Genomic DNA, 26,826 nt, shown 5'->3' on the forward strand with positions numbered 1-26,826 from the left:
ACAATAGCGCACTAAGACAAAGCAGCATAGCACGCGAAAACTAGGCCCCATTAACCTGAATACTAACCTTTCTTACTCCTATTTATATTTAAAGTAGCCTATTTTTGTATATCATAAGAAGCCAACAAACACTGACACCAAGAACAACATATGGGAAATTACTTGTGCATAATAAATGACATAAAGAAACGATAAGTTATCGGAAAAGAAAATCGATGAAAAATTTACAACTTGCCGCAGGTGGAGAACGATCCCACAACCTTCGCATTTCACGTGCCATGCTCTACCAATTCAGCTACCGCGGCTTAATTTCCCCCTCCCCTTTCCCTTGTATAAGTTTCCTAGTATAACCATGGGAGTGTTAGCCCGCGCTACCACTCCTTGGCGGCGGATGTGGAACATCCTTTCTGCCGCAGGCGTCACGAGAACGTGAACTTTTTGGGTGAAGGCAAGTGGTCAATAAACAAGTTCTTTGGCTGAAGTTCGAATTCGCTGACTGGAAGCTCTCTCAAGAACTAGCACAATTGTCGAGGGATGACATCTGTGTCTTGAAGAAAAGATAGTGTCGCTGCTTACTTCACAGCAGATTGATGTTGTATGGAAATGCATGACACAAACTAAAGGACAGGTTACCAAATTACGAGCTCCATGATGTAGTGAAGAATGAGAAATGCGCGGAAGCAGCAAAACAACACGTGCGGGCACTATCACAGGATGTGATGCAGCCCCAGCGCCAGGGACGTATTATTTGCCTCACGTATAGGTGCGATCCTTGCAATATTGCACCAGTCACATCGGACATTCCATATGACGTAGACTATGGGATACAGCGAATGTCCAGGCCGTGCACGGGTGCCGCAGGCGTTATGAGAACCTGTTCTTTTTGGTTGAAGTCAAGCGGTCAATAACCTCACACATGCCATCTGAAGGCGTCAATGTTGCCGGATTCCAGACCCTCGTTATGTAATAAACGAGAAAAAAGGGGGTTAACCGAAGGGCCTGATTTTTATTCATCGTATCATGAGGAGCCAACAAACACGTGATACCAAGGACGACACAGGGGGAATTGTGCTTAATAAATGAAATAACGGAACGATAAATTAATGGAAATGAAAATAGAAGAAAATACAACATGCCGCAGGTGAACGATCCCACGTCTTCGCATGACGCGTGGTATGCTCTAAGCAATTTAGCTCCCGCGCGCGGTTTCCCCATCCTCTTTGGGGGGTATTTCTGTGTTATTACTAGAACTAACCCCGGGAGCGTTAGCAAGCGCCACCATTCACAAATCTTGGCGGCGGATGTTGAACAACTTTCCGGCCGCAGGCGTCACAAGTACATGATTTTTCTGGGTGAAGACAACTGGCCAGTAAGCCCCCCCATGCTACCTGAAGGCACCAATGTCGCCAGATTCGAGACTCTCGTTATGCAAGAACGAGTACAAAGGAGGTTAACCGAGGGGCCTGATATTTATTAATCGTATCATAAGACGCCAGCAACGACCCTAAGGAAAACATAAGGTAAAGAAATGATAAATAATGCCGACGAAAATTACATGATCGCATGATAACTCATGCTTGGCTTCGCTGATCAGAAAGATGCAGATGTCATCTGCCATTGCTGCAAGTACATTCCCTATACTTTGTTCCATACATAGCAGTGAACGCTGAGGAGGCTAGAGGGACGTCTTGCAGTAGCTTCGTTCGCACTGGGATACAGTTCGATGTTTTTTGACTGCAATTGTTTGCAACTATTTTTTGTATAGGCTCAGTAATAGAATGAAACAAGCTTTAATCCTTAGAACGAAACATACACGCAGTAGTATAGGGCTGGTAAGAGGTTCTTCTGGATCTTTTTTTTTGTTGTTGTTGTTCCTTTTCGGTTTTTTTTGTTAATTGGCCACCCGTGCATTATGACGTACATGCTCGCGCCAGCAAACGCTGGTTGACGCACAGCGCAGAGGGGTAACTTTTCTTGACCGAACATCTTGCGTAACATCCACATCGTTGACTGCTATGTACGGAACGGAGTATAGACATTCGTTGGTTGACTTACGCATTTTCAATATCTTCTCGACCGGCCTCTACAGGTGGCAACGCGTGTGACACTCTGCCGGTGTCCAAGAAATTTCTTCCGTTTCACGACTAGGCACCGGCTTATCCCCAAGTTTTAACCACGCTATTAAAGCCATATAAACGAGGTGTCGCCATTAGCTTCTATCAGCGTACTCTTTGACCGTAGTCATAGCCTTTAGTTCATGCAAGAATTTATGGTTCTTCCGACAGTCGCCAGAAGCTTCGAGTATCTCCAACGGAATTCTGGTGCTTCCTTGTCCGTAATTAGTTGTGTGTACCCAACGCCCTTATTTCTCCTGTTTCAATTCGTGCATCTATCTTTTTCTGTTTACGTGGACAGCGGATTGAGGTTGTTTGGTGTTTCATTGAGCACCCCTGCGAAATCGCCGCGTTTTCTCCGTGCACTGATTTTAATGCCCTTTCGTTTTTCTTTCACAGGATGTGATGCAGCCCCAGTGCCAGGGGCGTAAGTATCAGGTTCCTTACGTATAGGTGCGATCCTTGCAATTTTCCACCAGTAACATTGGACATTCCATATGACGTAGACTATGGGATACAGCGAATTAGGTCCAGGCCGTGCACGGGTTTAGTTCACACTGTATTATTGATCTGTCTGGATGCAGCAGCTACTGCTTCGGACATTACGCTGTATGTTTTCTGCAAAGAATAAATTTATGTGCAGGTTATTGAAGGATGGAAGTAGTACATGTGAATCCCTGTGCATGAACCAAAGTTTTGAAGGATTCCCAAAGTGTCCTAGGATAGGAATAACATTCTTTTAATGCTGGCAACCAACGGTTTAACGTGTCATGACGTTGGCCAAGCGTCAACCCGGAGTTATGTCCTACTCTGCGCTATCCCAGTTCGGCACGTTTATGGTGGGCCGTGAGCCTTGTCCTTTTCGAGCGCATCTCAGGCCTGCTGGACGGCCCGTAGTTGTGTCCTTGTCTCTCTCTCTCTAATATATATATATATATATATATATATATATATATATATATATATATATATATATATATATATATATTGCAAATTAAGAGAGAAGTAGTGTCTTGTAGTATTGCTTGCTTGGCATATTTGAGCAAAATTCCAGCAAAACATCAACACGAAAGCCGTATGTCCATAGCAATGTTACTAAAGAGCTCTATCGCTGTCACCACCTTACTATAGTGCTGAACACGACAGAATGTATAAATGCTCGCCACACGTTCCTCGGCGGAAGGTCGAATTCAGTGACTGGAAGCTCTCCCAAGAACTAGCACAGTTGTCGAGGGATGACATCTGTGTCTTTAAAAAAAGATAATGTCGTTGCTTACTTCACAGCAGATTGGTGCTGCATGTAAATGCATGACACATACTAAAGGACTGGTTACCAGAGTACGAGCTCCATGCTGTAGTGAAGATTGAGAAATGCGCGGAAGCAGCAATACAACACGTGCGGGTGCTATCGCAATTCTGGGACTTTGCGAATGTATGTTTCCAGCACGTAAATCGCAAAGAAAGAGCTCGCGTCTACAGGCAAAGAGAAAAAGTTTGCAAACTATATCTGTGGTAGAAACAGGAGCGAAAAATGTACAATAGAGATAGTAGAAACCAAGGCCATAAGGCAAACCTATCGCCTTTGGCAAATACGGAGGGAGATTGTCTCGAAGTCGAGGCGGATTTTCTCGGTGCACGATAGCCTTTGGAGCAAAAATACGCGCCATATGGGGCATTAAACCATCCGTTTACATTTGCAGAGCCCGAAGCATCCCCGAATGTTGGTGTTCGTGTTCGTGTTCAGCTCCGGCTTCCCATACAATCATTAATGAAATTGTAAAAGACTGACACAGTGAAACCCAGGAAACCATCAGGTCACTTTTCAACGCCATACTCTTTTTAACGCCATACCACCATCTACTCCGCATTGAGGGAAATATTAAGGACTGCTTCATTCATAAGGAAGAGGTGTAGTGGTTAGTTGCACACTATGGTTGTAAAAATGAACTCGCTTAAATGTCATTCCAGGCACTATGTTATTGTGCACCGCATGTTAGGCGCAGCTTTAAATAAGTTGCAGCACGGTGAAATACGATGCGTTTACATAAATATCCAGAAAATCTCTTGCGTACTCTTTAAACACAAAGGAGGTGCAACGCCAGTCCCAAAGATTGCAATCAATGATGACAAGCTATCGAGGGGTGGAGTGCATAAGTTTTTGGGAATCGCGTTTTTTCGTCATAAGTATCCGAGGACGAAATTCCGGAAGACAATAAACGTTTTAACTTATTTTTCGCGCAACCTGAGGGTAGCGATCAGAAGTGTGTCCTGAACAGGCGAACCTTGTTCACTCAAGCCTTGACTATGGAGCTGAAATTTCTCATTCCGCAATGCCAAGTGCAATAAAAATATTGGACCCTTGTAACAATTTCGGTATTCATGTTGCGACCGATGCTTTTAGCACATCAAAACTGAGAGCTCGGTGAGCTTGTCGGTTTCCATTTTAAGAACTGCGGGGAAAAAAACGTAGACAAGCTGGAGAAAGAGCTCGTGTTTGCCGTTTTTGTATAGCTCGTCTGCGTCCTTGTCGCGCAGTTTATTTGTTAACATGGGACCCGTGCAACTTTCAGGACAAGTCCGATCCAGAGCCTCCATGTAGTCAAATGAGCGATCTCTTCGTTTTCATTGGTGGTATACCAGTACAACGTATTTTCTGAAAGTACACTCGAACATCTTTCTTATTCAACCACAAACGACCATCACCATAAACAACCATAAACCATCTGCCACACTTTCATAATCGACCTACAGCATGCGAGCTGTTCTCACGTGTAAGAAACCTTAGTGAAGAAATAGGTGCTCAACTGCTTGGACATTGTCTTATGGCTCAAGTGAAGCTGTTACGGCCATGGCAGTGGCAGATTGTTTGTAGAGGTCAGTAAGCATGCTCCGGAGACGTACATTAAGATGTACTTCATTGTACTCGTGTCCAGAATTTTACATAAATGCATTAAAATTATGCGCTGTTGTCTTATGCAGCAGTCGGTCCCTGCTTTTTAGTATCCAACGTTGTGCGCCTTAAGTATGTTCACGGCAGAAGGCTAGGCAATATGAGCTGTAAAACTCGCCAGGAAAATGTAATTGTATTTAGACTGCTTAAGCGCCAGAAAAGCTTCAATGGCTCTCCAGAACCATAGACAAACATTTTGTCAAATTTTTATTCGCTGCTTTATGCTACCTACACATTATGTCTAGTTACTATGGACGTTCAATTTCATCTGCAAGCACGCTGCCTTAGGTGCCTGGGCACACAGGCATCTAAGGCAGCGTGCTTGCAGATGAAATTGAACGTGCATAGTAACTAGACATAATACTTCTATATCAGTTCTTGCCACGGAAACCGAGCTTTTTTTTTCAAAAATTAAGAAATAATTCTCAACGAATGTGGTACACTGCAACGTCAAATGAGCTGCATCTGAATGGGCCACGTTGGGGATGTTAACCTCCAATAAAGAAATATGACAGACTGAGGTAATTTTCTGTCGATTTATATCGCCATATTACATAGCTTGTTGGCACATAACCCTCTTTTAAAATTCCCGCACATAACCGTCTTTTATTTTCCCGCAGTTTTGAACATTCTACACGAGCCAAAATATTCGAGTCGGATGCTCTCACTGAGTGCTGCTGCTACGATATTAGGCTTTGTAGAGGATGTGCTTCCGTGTCCATGCGTTTCAGGGTCCTGTCCAAGCATTATTGCTACTGACATCCCTATCTTTTCTCCCGTCAGTACGTCGTTCCATATGTTTCATATCTATCGCACATCTCACGCCTCGCGTGTCAGTATCATAGATTTATTACATATATAATTTGTGCACTTTCTAGCGAATGCGAATGCTGGTCTCGATGGAACCATGTTGCATGTACCCTTCGAAACTCGGTTCATGACCACTGACCGCTCATCACCACAGTCTTGGGGCGCTTTGGCCACAATTCGCTCTTGCACCAGTAACTTCAATAATTATCACCAATTCTTTACAAGTGGTGTCGCCGCTTCCTAAACTCTTGAGATAAGTTTTCCTGGTTTAACGTCCCAAATTTATAACGTCGGTACGTGAGAGATTGCGGCTATATTTAGGACTGTGATGCGTGCATAATGCAGCTTTTCCTAGAGAAGTCTTGAAAGCTAAACTCACCCATTGTTATGGAAAACTGGCAATGCAGTGACCGTTCGCAGTATGTGGCCTTCGCGGTCACAATTCTCTGCCTCGTCGCCCTGGTGCTGGGCTTCTTTTTCTTCGCGACTGACAGTAAGTAAAAAAAACTGATTGAACTGGCACATGAACTTGTGCCAGAATGATGAGCCCAAATGACCGCACGGCGCGCATACGTTTTGTGCTTACCAATGCTTTCAAGAGTATAGAGGGGGTCGATTTTATGAAGGCGGGTGTATTTTTAGAAGCCGCTTTATTCCGGCGCAGATGCGCTATTCAGGCGTTTTTCTATTTTTTTTTGACGCGGTCGCTTACAGAGCAGTAATTAGGATTCCTTGTGAATATATTGTTTCAAATAAAGCTCGGATTAGGCGTGAGCTCGCCCGCTAGATTAAACCTGTTTTTGACTTTCAACGTTACAGAGTGCGACCAGTAAATTTGCTTCAGTCGAATAATTGCTCACTCCAGAGGGCACCAATCCACCACAGGCTGAGAATTCAGGCGCTGACTGAAAGCGGACCGCGGGTCGCTGGTCATATCGCACTGCTGTCGGCAAGGCACCACCACCTGTCCTCACGTAACGTTAACATAATGCAACCTAAACTTAACCAAATCGAATGACTGAAATCGTTTTAATGCTCCCACAATATTGAGCCCAAACGAATGAATGATGCTCTTATGTAATTTGCTTACAATTGCTTTTAAAAGCACGCAGTGGGTTGTTTTAAGAACGCGGTGTATCTTTACAATCTTTCGGAAGGGGACATCTTCTAACTATCCTCTAAGAAATACTCTAAGTTGTGCATCTAAATAAACCCGTTTGTCTGTTTTCTGGTACCTATTTCTGGTATCACTTGCATCGTTTCAAATGTACTATAAAAGATATTGGAAATAAAGCGTCTTACGGTAAATATATTCAGTAAGTCGGGAACCCCGGAAGTGTTCGCATTCTTTCACTTACCTACACGCCAAAAGAAATGCAGTCCAGAGCTCTCCAGAATGAAATGAAATGAAAAGTAAACAGGCTTTATTTCAGATTGCATGTAACCAGTATTGTTTGCAATATTTGTAAATTGGTATATCCTAAATAAATAACAAAATTAGCTCACCGAGGCGACACTATGTAAATGTTCTGGATGCTTTGCCGCGTAATAGGTGACCGATTTCCAAGGCCTGTTTCAACCGCACATTTTATTTCTTAAATCCACGCATTGCGAAAAGATTCTCGAAAGTTACTGCATTCAGGGAGATATAATGGCGCAAGTAGGAAGCCACACAAACCTGATTTATATGTGAATTTTAATTTAGAAATTTCCGTGTAAGGCTTATAAGAAGCTCCCCCCCCCCCACCTCCTGTTCCGAAAGTGATGACTGGAAAAGCTGCTATATTGTGCCTTTAAAGTTCCCGCTTCAAGAATTGGTTAAGGACGGTGCGCATAATGTTTCAGGTGAAAAGGGAATATTGAAGTGCTCGAAGTCAAATGAGCCATGTGGAATTATCAGTTACTGCGCTCAGATTCGGGAGATTGCAGGTCTATCTCTGGTTTATGAAGGGGACAGGGTACAACACGTATTGATCTAGACGCGTTTCTGGTTGCAAATATATTGAACGGTGTCGTATAGCTCTCTCTATTTCGCTTCACAATTGTGTTCAAGGACCGGTCATGGCGACCACGTCCGAGAAAACTACAACAGCAGTGGCTGAGACGACAACTACCACAACCGCGAAGCCACCTGACGTACCAGGTGAGAATTATGAACATGACGCACCTTATAAAGAACCACGGAGCGATAAGTAGTAGCGTGAAATTAGATTGTGCTTGGTTGTGCATCCGCAGACTGTAGTGAGAAAGTGCCTGCGTGTTGGTCTATTTAGCAGAGATATGTTGTGCTAATCTATGAGCCGTCATCCACTAACGCCGAATTTCTACGTAAGATTAAGGAAAACCCGTCTACGAAAGGAAAGCAAATAATTCATCAGCAATCCACACTCCGTGTGCATTTACGAGTGTGCTAAGTAGGACCGGTCCGGGGCTGCCTGGGGTAACGCTCCAAAAATAAAAAAAGATTGCAGTGTCAGGCAGGCGTAGTGCATTCTATTTGTTTACGTGGTCAATTTTCAATATTTGAAACATTATCACTGATCCTGCTCAGCATGTTCTGAGTAATACATATGACGCTTTGATTTGTAGTGTTCTGGCCTTACTGTGGTTTCTATGCATATCCATTCAAAAATAGTTGAAGCAAGTTAAGAGGAATGATTGCAGTAAGAAAAAAAAAAGACAAGTGCGTTGACATATTGCTCTGGTAAAACACCATAACATATTGGTCGCCTGTAATATTGCGCCCCGTAACGAAGCATGTACATGGTGTAGAGCCATGGCATTGCACATGCGCCTCCTGTCGTTCACATGAGCGGTCAATTCAACCCCTCCTCCCCAGCCTGCTCATCAGTGTCGTGAAAAGAGTGACCTGTGTTTCAGCCGTTCTGCGGTGCGATAACTTCGCGCACGCTCTATTTTAGGAAAGACGCCGACCCGCTCGCGTAATCTTTACCTCACGCTGGCCCCAAGGGGGAGTATTAGTAGACACACGATCACAACAGCACGCGCATGTGGAATGCTACATCTTCAGACCAGCCGCCTCGTTTGTTGCAAGAAGGCAGTCTTACCTGTGCTCGCAGATCTCCCATCGCTTTGTTACTGCCTGTACGAAAGGTGCACACAAAAGGCACTGCTATAACGTTTTGAATGTAATCAAGAGTTTGCGATTTACTCATGCATTATGTTAATAAGCAAAGATACATATACGTGCAACTTATTCTTCCGCTGCCTACATCACTCGCTCTATCCTGCGGCTATCCATAACGGATGGATTATGTCCCGCTAATGACGTCATAGACCCAAAGAAGTCAACCATTGAACACACTGCAATGACTCAATTACACATAAAATGAGCAACTCGTGAACAAGGTGAAGGCAGGAGCCAATGTCTCGACAAGTGGCTTGTCTTCTTCCAGGCGACGTACGCTGAATACATAAAATGAAACTCACACAAGCAATGTCCAGTCCTTCAATCTTCAGCATACGGGGAAACTGCACATAGCGTGCTCTAACCGCTTCCTTCTCGTTCCCAGGCACCTTGGCCCGACGCCAAGCATGAAAGGTTCGAATTATTGTAGCAGTGAGAAGGACGAAGACACAGGTCATTGCAATGGGCACCGCGCTATTCAGAGTAAGCGCTATGAGCAGCAGCATTGAGAAAAGTAAACTTTGTACAGTTCATATAGCCGTCACCAATACATCTTATTTTAACTTCCGTGGGAATACAATCCTGAGGTAATGGAATTCCATCTAACCCGTAATTTGTGTGCCCTCGGTTATAAAAAAAAATGGCTAACCGTTTCCCTACCGCAAAACCGGGGTATGCGAAGCTTGTATCACGTGCACCTGACCACTGACATGGTTAAGTAACCCACAAGTAACGGTGCCACATTGTTTTGGCTACCCGCTCCCTCAGCTCGAGATCCTGTTCACGTTGCTGTCGGAGTGCCTGGGCTGGGACGGCTCTAACGGCTGGATCGTTGCGCCACCGTTGAGCCCTTTCAAAGTTTATTGGTGAGAAGGCCAAAGTAAAAAAAAATAAAAAAGCAGCGTTGTGGGCGGCGCTCGCGAGACCTTTTCCTGCGCTTTCCCTACCTGGTGGAAGCGAAACGGCTCCGATTGATTGCACGCGTGGTGTGATCAAGCGCCTGTGCAGCTGTAATCCTCGCGAATGGCTCACGATCAGGCGCCGGCGCAGCTCCCAACTCATCAAACCGCCCTTTCCCATTGCTGCTCTGCTCTGGGAGCAACTGGGTCTTTGCGTGATTAGACATCCATCGAAACTTTTGGGCCAATACAAGCTTTGCTTGAAAAAAAGTGTTTTCCAGAGCCCCTGTAGGCCATTTTTTACTCAGCAGGAAAGACTGCTCGCTTATCTTATCTAGTATTTTCCGATAAGTTAGACAGTCTCACTTGGGGAGCGTTTTATGGGAGTCGCATTTGTTGTAAGCGCCAGCTAAACCAGAAGGGGAATACGTGGCTGTTTTCAAACATAATGGAGACATTGCAGCTTTGCTGCAAGATCATTTCGGGATGTATCCATACCAGCACAGCAGCGACAAGAGGCACAGTGCTTATGGTGCCACTGTGCGCATAAAAAAAATAAAATGGAGTAAACTGGCAGTGTTTGCGAATACAATGTTTCCGTCAGCAGTGAACTGAAGTTACGAAACGTCCTTTAGTTACGGAGAGTTACGGAGAGTTGGAAAGCTCCCAGATATACTGACTTCCAAGAAATTCTTCATATTCAAAAAAAAACTACAAAATTTTATTGTTTTCAGCATAGGAAATACTCTAGCTGAGGCAAGTTGGAAAATGCTGCTTGCCAAGCCTAAACAAGATTAACGAGGGTAGCATTATTTCCTTTATTCAACCGTTTTCAGCTTTGTCTGTCTGTCTGTCTGTCTGTCTGTCTGTCTGTCTGTCTGTCTGTCTGTCTGTCTGTCTGTCTGTCTGTCTGTCTGTCTGTCTGGTCCGTCCGTCCGCTCTGTTACTCCGAACCGGTGGCCTAATGGGTATGCGCTGCCTGTCGTGATGCCGTCTTAATCATAAATGTATTGAAATCTGGGCGAGTTGGTAGATATTCATTATGAATCCAGAGCGCGCACAACAAATGAGACACAAATCAATGGTAGCATACAGCGCGGACCTGCACCTCAGTTTATCTATGGAAATATATATACACACACACCCAGGCTAAGGCGAGCATGTGCAAGAGCATTTAAAATCAGAAACGTATATAAAAATGCAGTACTCAGACCTTGCACGCAATCTGGCTCACGCCCATATCCCACGCTTTTGGATATGGAAGACCTCGGTTACTTTGCATGTTTGTTTTTATGAGAAAGCAAAATGGTATTATTACAAAAGACAGGTTTACAAGGATAGGTGTTGCAGTGGTTGAGCGTGAGTGGCTATTTTTGTCAAGTGATTGTCGATACCTTTATATAGACGGGCTTTAACACACCGGCTGGTCTGGCCTGTGTAAATATGTCCGCAGGTTAATGTCAACATGTACACTACACCAACTTAGCATCTTATGAAATTGATATCTTCTTTGAAAGCCCACACTTTTTTCAATATTTGGCTACCGCCTGGCAGATTCGTTGCCGCATGAGTCCGCGGGAAAATCGATCTTGACAGTTTCATCGTTCTCATTCCAGCTTTGCGACATGACTCTCGTCGTAACGTCGCCGTCATGGTTTGTACGCCAACCGAGTAGCCAAGTTTGTCTAATACCTCAGGCCGCTATGTGTGTGCTGGTGCCGTGGTGCCGTCAGTTCGTGCACCATCGTCATTTCGGCTTTGCCATCCGACTGTCGTCATGCCGTCGTCGTGCATTCGTTGTCATATATTTGTCGGAAGGCCGTGCTGGTTCCTAAAACGATGATGCATGCATGAATCTTCGTTCCTGCAGCTTCGTCTTTTAACTGTCGTAGGGCCATCGTCGTCACCCCATGGTCGACATAGTCTTTATGCTACAGACGCCTTCACGTCATTGTCGTCATAAACTCATCGTAATACTATTAGCTTTACAACGCTATTATGCCACCGTTGTCATGCAGTCGTACTGATCTGTTTGTTATCCAGTCTTCATCATGCCATAGTGGTTGTCCCATATTGTTATTCGTCATCCGACTCTCAAGTGTTCGTCACGCCATCATAGCCGCACAGTCGTGGTACATTAGTCATTCCGTCCTCAACAAACCGCCTTCTTCGTTCCATCGACGCTGTTTCTCTTTGGTCATTTTATTATCATGCTGCCGTCATGGCATATATATGCCTAAGTTGTGAAAGCATCAATATTGCGTTGTCAGACAGTCCCTGTCATGCGTAAATTGTTTTTATACCATTATCATGTCGTCGTGGTCGTCTCATTGTCGTAATTCCAGTTCTGTTATCCAGTTTCGACATACCATCATCGTCATACAATCGTTGTCACCCCATTATCGTCATGCCGTCATTTGGCACGCTATCGTTGGTATATCATCGTTATTATCTCGGAATCATCTCCTTGTCGTGATGCCGTAGTCGTCAAGGCCCCTTTGCCGTTTCACCGACGTCATTGCTTATTGGTCATTCTATCGTGGTCATACTTGATTTGATCGTCCTAAGGTCGTGGTCTTCAGGAAATCATGGCCATGATGCCATGTTCATGGGCGACCTAGGCAAGCGACGTTAATACTAGAGTGGTCTGGTCGGAGCAACAAAAAAGTTCCACAATGACCACTAGAGATATTATATAAGCGTGGCTTCAGCAGTAGTGTCGCTACATTGCTTGAAGGCTAATCGCTTTACCGTCGGCACTCATCATGAACTGGGTCTTGCCATAATTTTTTATTTGCACTAACACACAAAGTCGACACACATTTTTATCCTCGCTTTCGAAAATGGGGCGAAACTTTTTGGTCTTTTATCTCGTGATATTTTTTAACCTTTTTGAGTATGTTTAGTATTTTTCTTATGTACTAATGTTTTCTGTTTTGACGGTCGAGTAATAGTTTCGTGAGATTTCGCAGGATGATTTCCCTTAATGTTATTCGGACGACAGTTACGTGTTCATGCTAAAACTTGTTGCACAACTTGGTCAGAGGGCAAAACAAAGTAGTGGGTACGGATTGAAAGGCTGCAGTGTTTGGCGTTCGGCGTAGTGTCTATTGTATACCGCGTCGCCCTAGGGTCAGGTTTGATGATGGCTTTCGTTTGTTCCATCAACAAAGAAGGAACCAGCAGCACTACAGAAAGGCGCCAATGTTTTTTAAATCCAACTTTTGTATTTAGTTACAAAGACGTGGCCACCTTTATGTGCGGCAGCTCAGTTGATACGGTGGTGTGATGCTAAACGCGATTTTATGGTACTGCCATGCAGGTGAATGAAAAGCAGCTCTTGTAATTTTATCCAGATAAACATAAAGAAGGGCTGTGGGTATGATATGATCCATCGCGTACACAGCGGTGTTGCTGATTTGTGGCATGCGAGCCGTGGTTACTTAGTGGCTTTAAAGTTAAGCTGCGAAGCATATGGCCGCGGTACCAGATTCCGGCCGCAGCGGCAACATTTCCATGGAGATTAAACGCAAAATACCTGTGTATCATGCATTGGGTGCGCGTTAAAGAGCCGCAGATGGTCGAAATTCGGAGTCCCCCCGTTATGGCATGTCCCATAACCGCATCATGCTTTTAGCACGTAACAACGGAGAATTTAATTTCTGTTGTAAGGCATAGTAAAATTTCGTTCGTTCTCTGTTGTCCTCGCTTCTCCGTTGGAACTTGAAGCTTCTCGGACGATGATCGGCAGTTGTTGATAAAATGCAGACAGGAAGCGAAGGAGATCAGGGGTGCTATGCAGGATGCGCCGAGTTTGGCGAAACTCGGGATCTTCACGAGCTCTGGCGACACCCCAAGATGAAAGCACAAATGGCACCGAGACACAGTTTATCTTTCGACAAGCCTCCAGTTTCATTGGTTTATCTAGATTCACTCTGGCTGGCTATCATTCCTTGGGCGTTGCCTTCTGGGCGGTCGACAAACTGGGGCTCACGTGATCATACCGTCGGTGCATGGTCGAGCCTTCTTTCACTTGTTTGTCGTTCCACCGAGTGCATTACATGCACAAGCGAGTTATAAAACAAACGCATTTAGTACAATATTATTAGTTAGTTTAACGTGGTTTAGAAGCATTTTAAAACTTACAACATGTACACTGAATGTGCATTAGACTAATTTGTAATTTAGTACGCTTCGCATTATACCGCGAGGGAACGCTGTGGTGGCGTCATCACATCCATTCACCGGGCGAGCATGGCGGCTAAACATCGAAGAGGCCCAGTGTAAACAAACTCGTACGAGCTTGCAGTGCGCGACTTAGTGATCAGGCTTGACGATGACCACTATTTCTTGGATAGTTCTGTTCCTCCGTCAGCAATGTTTCCGTGCACCCCGTAAGACCCCCAATAGCTTCGGAGATTTTACAGATCGCAACGCGCACCTACTGTTCACGACGCAGTGCTGAACAAACAACTTGTCCGGTGTTGCTTCTGCGAGTGCGCTGAGTTCCTCCAATCTGCGTGACTGCGAGCGTCACGAACATTACATAGTGTGGGCAAAAGGCAGACAGCCTATATAGCTACGATGCGAAAAGGAGGTGGTAGCGACGATAGATCTCGCTACCAACACAGTGAAGGAGACATCGACAAACTGCAGATAAGTATATTTCTACTGTTTCATATTTAGCATAATAAGAGTGCACGGATTAAGTCACTTTCGTAGTAACGAACTAAAGCAGTTTAAGGAAGGCAGTGAGAACCAATGAGTGTTCGTGCTTTTACATGCAAGTGGGCCCGCGAAAATATGGAAAAGATGAAGGTAACCTTCACTAACTTGGTGAGAAAACAGAAATTCATGAGTGACATTAAGCCCGCAAAATTTATGGAAGAGTATCTTTATCCAGGTGAAATATCAATAACAGGTACTGATATAAAGCAGGAAACTTATACAAAAGTTTCATGGGTTGAACAGCACATGGAAGGCATTACCGAATCGTGATCGCCACGTTACCGATATCCTTGAAAAAAAGTTTAGAATCATTGCATTCTACCGGTTATGCAATATGGGACACAAACCCGGAGGTTAACAAAGAAACTTGAGATGTCAAGGACTGTGCAGAAAGCGAAGTAACAAAAATTGTTGGAGATAGCATTAAGGCAGGAAGACAGTGGCGTAGTAAACCGTGGCAACTGATATGCTAGTTGAGATAAGGAAAAAAAAAGGAATCGGCAGGCAGGCCATGCACGTATTCGATCACTTGTTGCCAATTCATAACAGGTGATTACATAAGCATGACAGAATGGATGTCAAGGAGAGAGAACTACAGCCGAGGATGGCAGAAAATTGCGTAATGGGACAAAAATATGATGTTTGTAGGCATAGGATGCAATCAGCTCGTATAAGACGGCATTGTAGGGTGAGGCATTTGTTCTGCAGCGAACAAAAATAGGTTTGTGGTGCCGACAGCAGAGACTCGTGAAGGTGCGGGGCCACCTCAGCTGCTGGCACACTAATCAACATGACAATTGGCTCTGAAAAAGAAAACCCCAGTGATGAAAAATAAAGCAACGTTGTCCCGACACATTGTTTTATTATGCATACTACATAAAGGTTTCCAAAGTTAAGGGCACTTAGTAATAATAGTGCAACGAGCACTTTTCTTTGTAAATAATGGTTTGTATGCGGCCAATTCATTCCAATACACTTTTTTTGCAGCAAAACATTCTGCTGCTGGAGGCACTCAACTGCCTGGTGGCAGTAGGCGAGCGCCAGGCACGTGCTCTTGAGAGTGTGGCAGAGGTCCAAAGGGCTGCTCTGCAACAGCAGTATCGGTGCCCTCACTGCTCTCCTGTTGAAACCACAAAAGGCACCTTATAAAGGAGCTTTCAGTTTAATATTTTGTTTATTATTCAAGAACGAAAATAAAATTATTGCAGTAAACATTGTGCTGTGCATATTAGGAGACTTGTAACATGCACTTGGTGTCCCTTCAAAATAGGCAAAAACATAAGACAACCTGTGCCACTCTTGGACCATGTAAATAAAGAATACACTAATGCAGCATACACATTGTGCTGTTTGTTCTTTCTATGTGCAAGAATACAGTGTGTGTTGATTAGCCACAAGATGAACGGTGTGTGTAATTCACAATGAAGACAGGAAACAGCAGGAGCTTAATAATGCCATCACCTATAGACTGTGCATATGACTGCAACACTCCCCGATTCAAATGTGCCATTACATGCATGTTCGATACCACATATTCTTTAACATTGTCTTATAATTGCATGTACTATATTTCACACATCTTAAGCCCTTCAATAGCACACTTCTGATGTATCCATTTTATAGGCCAAATATTTGTACACTTTGTCCTTTTGTGTTGTATGAAAAGCAGCATCCTTTACAGTCGGATAAAACTTCAGAAGACAAGAGAGGCCCCGCCCAGATGACCAAAGCGCAGCATCTGATTGCCTCGTCTAAAGAAATAGTCCCTCTCCAACGAGCAGGTATTAGTCTGTCTGGCGGCACGATGTCAGTCTAGAGTGCGTGCCCATTGGTGCAAGCTTGTGTTCACCTGCCTTAAAGTGCAGATTCCGCAGCCTCCTAAAGTTGTATCCGACTATAGAAACACGTAATGCCTAGCACCAGTTGCATAGACTTCTGCAACTTGATAGCACACAATGATAAGGAGCAGAAATCTATAAAGGAATCCCAGCAAAGCTGGCTGGCCACACTTCCATTATGAGGGGCTGTAAAAAGGTCTCGCCAAATATTCCCATGACTTTCTTGAAAAAGAGGTGGTGTTTGGCACTTCTTTAGAATCAAAAACAGATTACAGTGAATGTTGTGTAGCACGTCAAAACAAACTGAGCTTGGTTATCTGCACAGCATGCAATGGGAGGTTGTGCTTCACATAGGATACAAACTCCTCTGTCCAGTACAATTTTGAGGCCGGTATGGCACCTATTATGTCAACAGCGTCAATATACAAATTACACTTTTCACAGGCCATTGATTTCACCAGTATTTTTGTATGATGGTTCTTTCAATCAGTGCTTGTATTACATGAGCAGGTGGATTTGAAAGCAAAGCTTTGTTTGCAAACCTTCCGACTTCCATAATTGTGTGGCAAGGCACTGGCATGTTGTCGAATAGCTCACACTTCCTCGGTCCTGCACCAAAGAAGCCGAATGCTATATTTCAAGTTGGATCGCACAACAATTCAACGGCACACAAAGGAGAGTAACACACACAGCAGAGCATTCTGCTGTGTATTTTTCTGCTTTGTGTCCCATCGAATTGTTGTGTAATTAAACTTCAAGCTTCCATACCAATACACCCAGTCTTCGACCTCACCAATGCTCTAGTTATTAGGCCACAATGGTGCACATCTTTGAAATTTCCTAACACAAATTAGCTCTCCAAAAAATCACAAGTGTTAAATTTTGCAGCACAGGTGTATGTACGCACGTGCCATATTCTTTACCACTAAACTCACAGGAATCAAAGGGGCAAGCATTAACCAGCCTTGCTGCTGCCGTTACCATTATCATCATGACACCAATGGAAAGACAGTGCCACGTTTCAGTAAAGGGAGTGTCGGAGGGAAAGGTGTGACAGCGAGGGCTTACAATAAAAATAACGGTTACGAGACATGTTCAATGCCAATATATGCTGCATGACACTCATCCTACTTTGGCACTGCGGTGAGCATTTACTCGTTTGAGCATATCACGTTTTGTGTAATCATTGCTCTAAAGCTGTACAAATGGTCTATTTGCTCTGCAATTTTTATTTTTATCATGGTGGGTTAAACACCCACTTTTCATTGGCATCTGCACCACATTTCTCCCGATATGTAATTTTGCCTTGGTGGTTCATGACATCTTCACGTACTGAGAGTTCTGCAGAGCATTGGGTGTGCGTTGCTCTACTGCTTAAGAATTAGAGCCCCATTATGAGACGAAAATATACAATTTATCCATCCAGAATAACGCCGCCCCCCAAAAAAATGAAGATACACTGAACCTCTGGCACATGCATCGACAATGAACAGAGCAAACAATCTGAAGTATTCTCTTCATGCAAGCCAACACACTAAGATTCTCAATGCATTTTCATTTCGCCACACATGCATAGGCACAACAGGCTTGGTGCAACATCCACATCTCGCGCTGCAACAAATTGTGCAATGCCTCGCTGTTTCATAGTGCGGCCGATAGATTACGCATAACCAAAATTCAGCATTGTGCATACTAAGTAACTTCACTAATGAAGAACCCCAAGTTCTTTATGAGATTAGGATTCATAGGTTACTTCACACAATTTGTGATATCCATTTATCTATTTGTACTTAATTAACCTCTTTCCCAAGAAAATGAGCCATTTGGAAGGCACCCTGACAGACAAGTAGTACAATCGGCAAAAAGTAATCAACCAGCGAAAAAGTTAGTATCATAAGCAGCCGCATGTAAGATGTCGCTAACACAAAATTTAAGTCGGCAACACAGAAGTGACAAATTTGGCAATATGGCGTGTCTAAACATTGCTTCAATGTTAATCACAGTAACGCTGACACTGAAGGCGCCTTAATTCCTACGTACGTTCCGTCGACACACCCGACTACGTTTGTAATGTTCCCACGAAGTAGGAAGCATTCTTTTATATATGCCCGCTCAGCCGCAGTATTCTGGAAAGCTAGCCACCGCTTACGCACTGCCGCATCGATAAGCGCGTCAGACACATCTCTGACACAGTGGCTAACAGTAGTTTGATGGCGTCCAATGCAACGCTCGGCGCCGACGCTTCCCTGAAAACTCCCAGTCCCGTAGAAACGGAGGGCACAGATGACTTGCTCTACGACGGTGAGCGAATGAAGCCCGCCACGCTGTCTCCGCAGACGAGAGTCTTCGCCTTGCTCGTCACACAGCCAGCGCACTGATGTCTTCGACAGGCGAAAATGACGCTGCAACTCCCCGTCGGTCATGTAGGTGAACGGGTCCGGACGGTCATACTGCCTCTTGCTGCCGCTGGATGCAATGAAACAGGCTGCTGCTGCCGCCGCCATGTTCCCGAGTTGAACTCGGAGGGGTTTTCGCGATGTACGAGTTTAGCACGAGTTCGCCTGTCAATCAAAACCAGAGGTCACGCCCCGCGCGAGGCGTGTAACTCTTGTGCGCGCACCCACTACAGTTGGGCCACGCCCAACTTATCTTCCGGCAACAGCGACGCGGTGTCGAGCTGAGAGGCATCAACAATCTTGACCGCCGACATAAAACACGCACAACGCACTGTCATCGGTGATGCACTGAGCACCACTATCAAAAACAAAGCGTTGACTGTCGCTGGCTTATGCATACATCTTCTCGGGCTGAGATGGCCCCACAATACGGTTTCATTGCCTGCATTGTGGCGCGTAGCACACACTAAATAATTATCGGCACGTCACTGTAGCTGCTTGCAAGGCGTCGATGCGCCGAGGAGGACGACGATGCTGAGGAGTGCGTATTGCAGCAGTCGTTTGAGATGGCTGCTCTGTCATTGGTGATGAAACGGAGCCACAGCGTCGTAAAAACGATCAGCGTCCGAGAATCACTCGCTCTCCTAGACCCAGTGCAATGGCATTTCTTCACAAGCACTGTGCACTCAACAGTTCCAACACCTTTTTCCGTTCGAAGTCTGATTTCATAACTGCACACAAGAGCCCTCACCTGCCAAAATGCGAGTGCTGCGGTGTCGTTACGATATCCATCTGCGATCGCTGCTGGCTCCAGCAGAGGTAATCCGCAAGCATGTTCGACTGCACAACACACTCATATACTGCGTACATGCGCTCAGACGCACCTTCACTGGGCAAGCGATGACAAGCGATGAATTTTGTCGCTGGGAAGCACGCACTTTTCGCAAAGTATCGCAGAGGCTTCGCGCACAAAGATAAACTGGTACATTTTCACTGAACTGCGTCACTCCGCACTCTAAAATAACATGCCGCCATTTTGCAGCGATAGCCGTTGTGTCGTTTTTAGTTGGTAAAGCGCGGGCCTTAATAGCCTAGTGAAGCGCCTGCGATGAACAGCCGTACCGCGGCGCTGCGTGTCTATTCCCCTAATAGAGAAAGAGTGGCCATGACCCTTCATGGATCATGACCGACTTTATTGAGAATAGCACTGCAGCGCCCCTAGGCGACTTATCCCCGTATGAACGCCCTCGTGCGTGCGACCCGCTTCAATGTACCGCTTCTAAGCTTTCGCCTCACTGTCGCCACTCGCGGCAAGAAGTGCAAAATTTAATAATTTGCTCGATCTCCGTTTATCATCACAAATTTCTAGCGTTGAAAACGAAAAAGATACCTAAAGAAATAAAAATGTTCGTTATTTTATTTGTTGTATTTTAACGTATTCGTCTGAGTGGAAGTGTAGGTGCGAAAATGCACCGCATGTACCCTGTTCGCATTCGACGGAGGAAAGAAAGATAGCATCAGAAAGAGGAGGCACGCCCTTGACGCGCCCGGGAAAGGCGTGGCAAGCGGCTCACGGCAAGTGTGCAGACAGACAGCGGGACAGTCACGGAATCGCTAAGTTGCGATAATCCGTTGATAACAATACGCGGCGCTGGCGCGTTTCGTTGTGCAGCCTTCTGCGCTTGAAACGTGGAAGCAGTGTGCCGCGCAGGGTGCGCTCATGTTGTCATACGCGGCTTTTTGTCTACATATTTTTTTGCCTACAGCTTCGGCGCGTTTCACGCTATCTCCGTTCACTGACTGCCGTCGAGCGAACTCGGGTAAAACTCGGGTGAACGAGAAACTCGGCGCATCCTGCATAGCACCCCAGATGTACAAGAAATATTTATAGTTGAACTTTTCTATATACATGGCAAGTAAAACAAATACATTACAAACTTGAACAATTGAGAAACAAAGTCTCACTCTTCGACTGTCTCAATGACTGTTAGAGCCCAGACTCGTTTTAACGTACATAGTATGGAGGCTCACTGATCTATCAGCAATTCTGATCTCAGCCAAGTCTAACGTACATGGTACGGAGCCTCACTGATCTATCAGTAATCCTGATTTCAGCCAAGTCTAACGTACATGGTACGGAGGCTCACTGATCTATCAGTAATCCTGATTTCAGCGAAGTCTGAGGGACAGTATGTCGTCCAGATTTTTATAGCCCAAATATTCAAACAAAACACGGCGGTAGGGCCGTTGGCCCGTCCCACAAGTTCAGTTGCCAATAAGAGTCAACCGTTTGTTAAGCCACAACCCAAGGGGATGGGCTTACTCTTAAAAACAAGCATATTGGAAAACAAAGCTCTTTTCCTTCTTTCCTAAAACTCCGTTGCCCTCTCATTTCTACGTAGTTAGTGACGGGCTCAGCAAACACGCCAGGCCCGAACAAGTTATCGCTAGGCCGCCTCACATCCCAAGGGCGTCTCTAGGCCGCATATGTCTCGGAAGCAGGGGCATCGACACCACGTAGTGCAGCTGTACTCAAAGTTTGTCCGTGTGGGAGCTGATGGCCCTCCTTGCCCTTCAAACTTATTGTCTACAAGACAGTTTTCCAAGTGCGTGTTTACAAGACGCCGCCGTCCGAATGCACTCTTCACGTTGCTAGATACGTGGCCGTTCCCTGAGGCCACTTCGAATTCCCCAGACCACATCGAATCGCACCACAACTAATTAAGACTGCAGAAGCACGGATCCCACATTCCTGAGGCACGGCACGTGCAAACAAGTTGGCGGACCCCACTTCATGTGCAGCCGGTGGAGCTATTCACTGCTCTTCGCGAAAGTGAAGGGAAGGGACTCTTCCGTCCTGGCACTGTTGCGGGTAAAGTGGGTCCCGAAGAAAGACGGCTGTAATACGCCGTGAAAACCTGGCGGCGTCGCCCCCACCTGGCTATTGTGACCGCGCATTGCAAGTCAGCAAGGCGAGACCGCAGGCGACCAAGCAGCGACTCTCTTCGATGACACCATCGCACGGGCGCCTACCATTGGCCAAAAATGACGAGTCTTGAGCGGGCTCGCCCATTGGCTGAACGTGACGTGTCTTATCGACACCGAAGAGCTTAAAAGACGCAGACCGGGAGCAGCAGGATAGCATCCCTGGAGCATTCCTTGATTCATCTCTTTCGAACTTCTTGCGACGGGCCGCAGCGTCCGAGTTGCTGCCGGCCCGTAATGACTCTGAGACTGTTAATTGACTCTCACTGTACATAATGTAAATAAACCACCCAAGTTTTTCATCCCGAAGTCCTCATCAACTCCTACAACTGGTGGCAGCGGTGGGATCGCCTCCAAACTCCTACAGCTGGTTGCTAGCGGTGGGATGGCCTTCAAATGCATCAACAGGTGGCAGCGCTACGGATCAACCTTCGTCGAGAGAAATCCTGAAGAACCCAGAACAGCGATAAAGAACCTTAGTCCAAAGGAGTCGCGAGGAACTGGGAAGAGCGAAGAAGAGAGAGCCTTCGTCGAAAGAGGTCCTAAGAAACTGGGAGTAGCGAATAAGAGCGAGCCTTCGACCCAGGGAGTCCTGAGGAACCGGGAACAGTGGACCAATGAACCGGAAGGCAGGGTGCTGCAACCGTAAGTGAGCGCGTGGTTTTTTTCCTTTTGATTCGCCAGACTTCAACTCTTGTGTGTTCATTTTGATAGTTCTGGGAATCGGGAATTTGTTGCATTGTGTGTTTGCACAAATTAATTAACGAAAACAGTTCTAACCACCAGTCGGGGCAGCTGCCATGGACCTTAGAAGGTTGACGAGGTTACACTTGTTGTTGGTGTGCGACAATTTGGGAGTTGAGGCGGAAGAACAGATGAAAACGCCAGCTATCATAAAGGCGATTCAACATAGTGGCAATGATGATAAAAGAATTGACCTTGCTTGGGAGGTGATACAAGAACCACGGGAGCGTGAGCGTGGCGAACGTGAGCGTCGTGAACGTAAGAGTGAGCGTAAGCGTCAAGAACGCGGGAATGAACGCGAACGTGAGTATCAAGAACGTAAGCAAAAGTACGAGAGAGAGATAGCAGCATTAGAAAAACAGATACAATATTTTCAGCAGTTAAAGGAACAAAGGCAACGCCTGTCTGAAAATTCTGTAGGCAGTACAGAGCACAAGAATCAGGAAGTGTCTAGGGGATTTTCGCCAAAATCCGACGAGAAGAGTAGTGCCTGTGAGATTGGCTGCACATTCATAGGTGAAGGAAAAAAGCTAGCTGCTAGCGATGCCTTAGTGGCAACAGAGGCCGTTAAAGGCCGCAGTGAGAGCGACGAGGTGCTGTGCCAACAGATGACTGTAGAGACAGCTAGGCCAGCTGCGAACAAATTGGCACAGTTACCGCGCGTGTGCGTCGCTTGTAATGTTAGCGAGGTAGCTAGCGAAGAAAAGGGTACTGCTGACCCGATAGACACGAGCACCCATGTAGAGCCAGATCTGCGTGCAGAAGTGAAGTGCGAGCTGAGCGATGCAGTTGAGGGTAATTCTCAGGATTGCGAGCTGCGTAGCTCAAGGGAAAACAACTGCATTGTTGAGGGATCGGTGCGGCTCTCCGCCAGTCTAGATAGCCTAGATAGGGATGATTCAGTTATAAATCATTCGGACTGTGCGCGTGAGACAGCGATCGATACCGACGGGCTGTGTGCCGATGCACAGCGTGAGCTGGGCAATGCAGTAGAGGGCAGTTCGCAAGAGTGCGAGTTGCATAACTCGAGTAAAGCCTGCTGCATTGTTCCAGAGTCGGTTGAGCTGTCCGCCAGTCGAGGCAGAGAGAGTGTTGATTTAAATGAAAATCAATCAGATTGTGCGGGTAAGAGGCCGATCCGGGCCGATGAGATTTGTAACGGCCAGCACGAGGCGCCAGAGGACGGCATAAAAGGGAATACAAAGAAAAAGCGCCGCAAAAAGAAGTTCCCTAAAGATAGGAATGCGGTGACTAATGTAGCGCCGCCAAAGACGGCGAGAGACCCAAGAGGGCAGGGCGCGAAGAAAACAAAGGTCCGGTCGTCACTGACGATGTTGACGCATCATAAACTTTCCAGCCACCGGTCAAAAGGAGACCGAGAAGCACGTTCTGCACGGACGCGGACAAAGGGCACGGGGTAGTTAAATTCCTCGTCGTTCCGTCGTTCTCTTCGAAGCGCAGCGTGTAGTACAAAGAAGCGCAAGGTGGCAAGTCGAGACCAGGTGGGGACTAGCGACGCGGTCAATCGAGTTCGTGAGGAAAAAGGGGCGCCAGGACGCAAATTGGCAGAAGACTGTAACGTCTTGGAGGAGCTGATAGAGAGTCAGCCCTTTCGTTGTTCCTGGATAGCCAGAGTAGCTTTCGGACCGCGACCACCTCGGGTACGGCTCAAAGTATGAGTCAGACGTAAGCATTTGGAATGGGAGGCCAAGAGTGCTTCCGTGGAAGTAAATCATGTTTTGTTTTATTTTCGAACACTCCGATCATTTTCGCGTTTTAAGTTTCTTTCAATATGTAAAAGTATGAGCTTTGTGTTTTGTTCGAGAAGCTCCGAGATTGGAAAGACGCGTTTTAAGTTAACAGTTAGTTTCGCGAGGTGTTCATTAATAAGTAGATAAGCTCTTTTTTTGTGTGTGTGAGTAACCTGAGTGTCAAGGTTATTGTTGGGAGGCCTATCATAGCGCGCATGTGTTTTCGTTAATCTTGTTTTCTTATGCGTTTTTTTATTTTTTAAGGTTAACCGCGTAGGTTTTCAGTGAGTGCATGATTTGCGCTGAGAAGTGTTCTTAGGTATATTAGCGCGTGTCCTGTGCGGACGGAAGGAAGCAGATTTTTGACTGGGTTGCTCGTGTGTGTTGAGGGCAGCCGCATTCTGACTTCTTTAGTGAGCGTGCGTAGAACTAGCTATTAGCCGACGCATTTTTTAAGGGTTCTACGGAGTGCGTAAGTTACGCAAGTGTAGTTGTTCGTTTAAGGCACGTGTCCTGTATGGACTAGAGAAAGACACGTGAGTAGGCGTAATGAAAAGTGTGCCTACGACGCAAGTACGCGTTCTGATTAGTTACCACAAGGCTAGCGCGCTTGTGATTAAGTACTTGTAAAGATAGCCAGACTGTTCAGTGGCAACAATACGGGAGGTAAGTACGCCACTGCGACAGGTTGGAAACACGCTCTTCGAGTCGTTAGGCCACTTAAGTTATGTTCGGCTGTTTTCATTGTTTGTTTGCAACGGCAACGACCCATTGTTTTGCTACAACAATGACACTCTGGTCCTGTCGGCACGGGGAGAAATGGATAGCGGTTTGGAAAGGTGGTAGGAACTGCTTTGTCAAAATTGGGGAAATAAAAGGTCAGGGTTCATTTTGACTCAGTAATAGCCTGGTGAGTCAGGGATGAAGAGCCTGCGCTTACACGTGGTGCAGCGCTGTTTTGTTTGTTCGACGTATGTTCTCCAGGGCCCAGGATCCCGAAGTTTATGAAACGAGGCTCGACACCAGTACTCTGCAGGTTCTTTCAGCGTTCCTCATGGCCAGCGAATTCAGTTCACCGGCCATTCCGAACTTCCGGGGCGAGGACGAGCTGTTAGATACGGGGCCGTTTCATGAGCCCACTTCGAATTCCCCAGACCACATCGAATCGCACCACAGCTAATTAAGGAGCGCAGAAGCACGGATGCCACATTCCTGAGGCACGGCACGTGCAAAAAAGTTGGCGGACTCCACTTTGTTTGCAGCCGGTAGAGCTATTCACTGCTTGACTCTCCCCGAAAGTGAACGCAAGGGACTCTTCCGTCCTGGCACTGTTGCGGGTAAAGCGGGTCCCGAAGAAAGACGGCTGTAATGCGCCGTGAAAACCTGGCGGCGTCGCCCCCACCTGGCTATTGTGACTGCGCATTGCAAGTCAGCAAGGCAAGATCGCAGGGGGACCAAGCAGCGACTTTCTTCGCCGGATATGACACCATCGCACGGGCGCCTACCATTGGCCGAAAATGACGAGTCTTGAGCGGGCTCGCCGATTGGCCGAAAATGGCGTCATCTGAGCGGGCTCGCCCATGGCTGAACGTTACGTCTTATAGACACCGAAGAGCTTAAAAGACGCAGACCGGGAGCAGCAGGAGAGCATTCCTGGAGCATTCCTTGATTCATCTCTTTCGAACTTCTTGCGACGGGCCGCAGCTTCCGAGTTGCTGCCGGCCCGTAATGACTCTGACTGTTAATTGACTCTCACTGTAGACAATGTAAATAAACCTCCCAAGTTTTCATTCCTACGTCCTTAACTCCTACAACGTGTGCACCGCATCCCTACAGCGTGCACCGTAAGCTGGCCTTCGACACCACACAGGCAGTCGCACCCAACAACATGGCTGGCGATTGCGTTCCGGACGCGTAGAAAACGTCCGGAACGCAATCAACGGCACATGCGGCACGGGGTCAAAGTTGCTAAGCCCTTCTTAACCTCAGCCGCGCCTCCAATTAGTCAAGTACTCGGGAGCCAGACCCACAATACCGTGTAAAGCGGTCCCTTTCAAGGCTGGTCTCTGTGGACTCGCGTGACCTTCGGCGGACTGCCAACACCGTGCGCACAATACCGACTTCCCGGAATCGGCACTCGCCCTCCTGGCGCCTGACGCGACGCGTCACCCAACACCGCGCGGTCCCTGTGACCCCACATAACACAGAAACGGTTGCCCCGCTGACATGGGGGGGGGGGCAAGTGACCCCCCTCTCTATACACAAAGCACGTGGCCGATTCGGGACGCTTAAGAACACGAACAATCAGAGAGACCTTACAGGCATCATCATGCAAATAAAGTGAGTTTCAACCATGAAAAAGAAATGGCTAAGGGTAAGGCAGGCTCCGCAAAATGCAGCAAAGACTGTTGCGTCTGTGCGCAGTGTCGTGGCATGGCGGCCAGTCTGGTGAATGTACTAAAA

General features: G+C 46.3%; 2 protein-coding genes across 2 annotated transcripts in view; both read left to right on the forward strand.

Annotated features, from left to right (window-relative positions):
- Positions 1 to 742, forward strand: part of LOC142558412 (uncharacterized) — an 81,629-nt gene extending 80,887 nt beyond the window's left edge. Inside the window, exon 13 of the mRNA XM_075670549.1 lies at positions 714 to 742. Coding sequence (XP_075526664.1) covers positions 714 to 720 — 7 coding nt within the window. The 3' untranslated portion in view covers positions 721 to 742. The remainder of the gene's footprint in view (positions 1 to 713) is intronic.
- A 5,545-nt stretch (positions 743 to 6,287) lies between these two features.
- LOC142558071 (uncharacterized) overlaps positions 6,288 to 26,826 on the forward strand; it is a 111,737-nt gene continuing 91,198 nt past the window's right edge. The window contains exons 1-2 of the mRNA XM_075670234.1: positions 6,288 to 6,367; positions 7,928 to 8,017. Of these exons, the coding sequence (XP_075526349.1) occupies positions 7,936 to 8,017 (82 nt within the window). The 5' untranslated portion in view covers positions 6,288 to 6,367; positions 7,928 to 7,935. The remainder of the gene's footprint in view (positions 6,368 to 7,927; positions 8,018 to 26,826) is intronic.

This window comes from Dermacentor variabilis, chromosome 9 (assembly GCF_050947875.1).
Source record: "Dermacentor variabilis isolate Ectoservices chromosome 9, ASM5094787v1, whole genome shotgun sequence".
In the NCBI taxonomy this organism is placed as follows: domain Eukaryota; kingdom Metazoa; phylum Arthropoda; class Arachnida; order Ixodida; family Ixodidae; genus Dermacentor; species Dermacentor variabilis.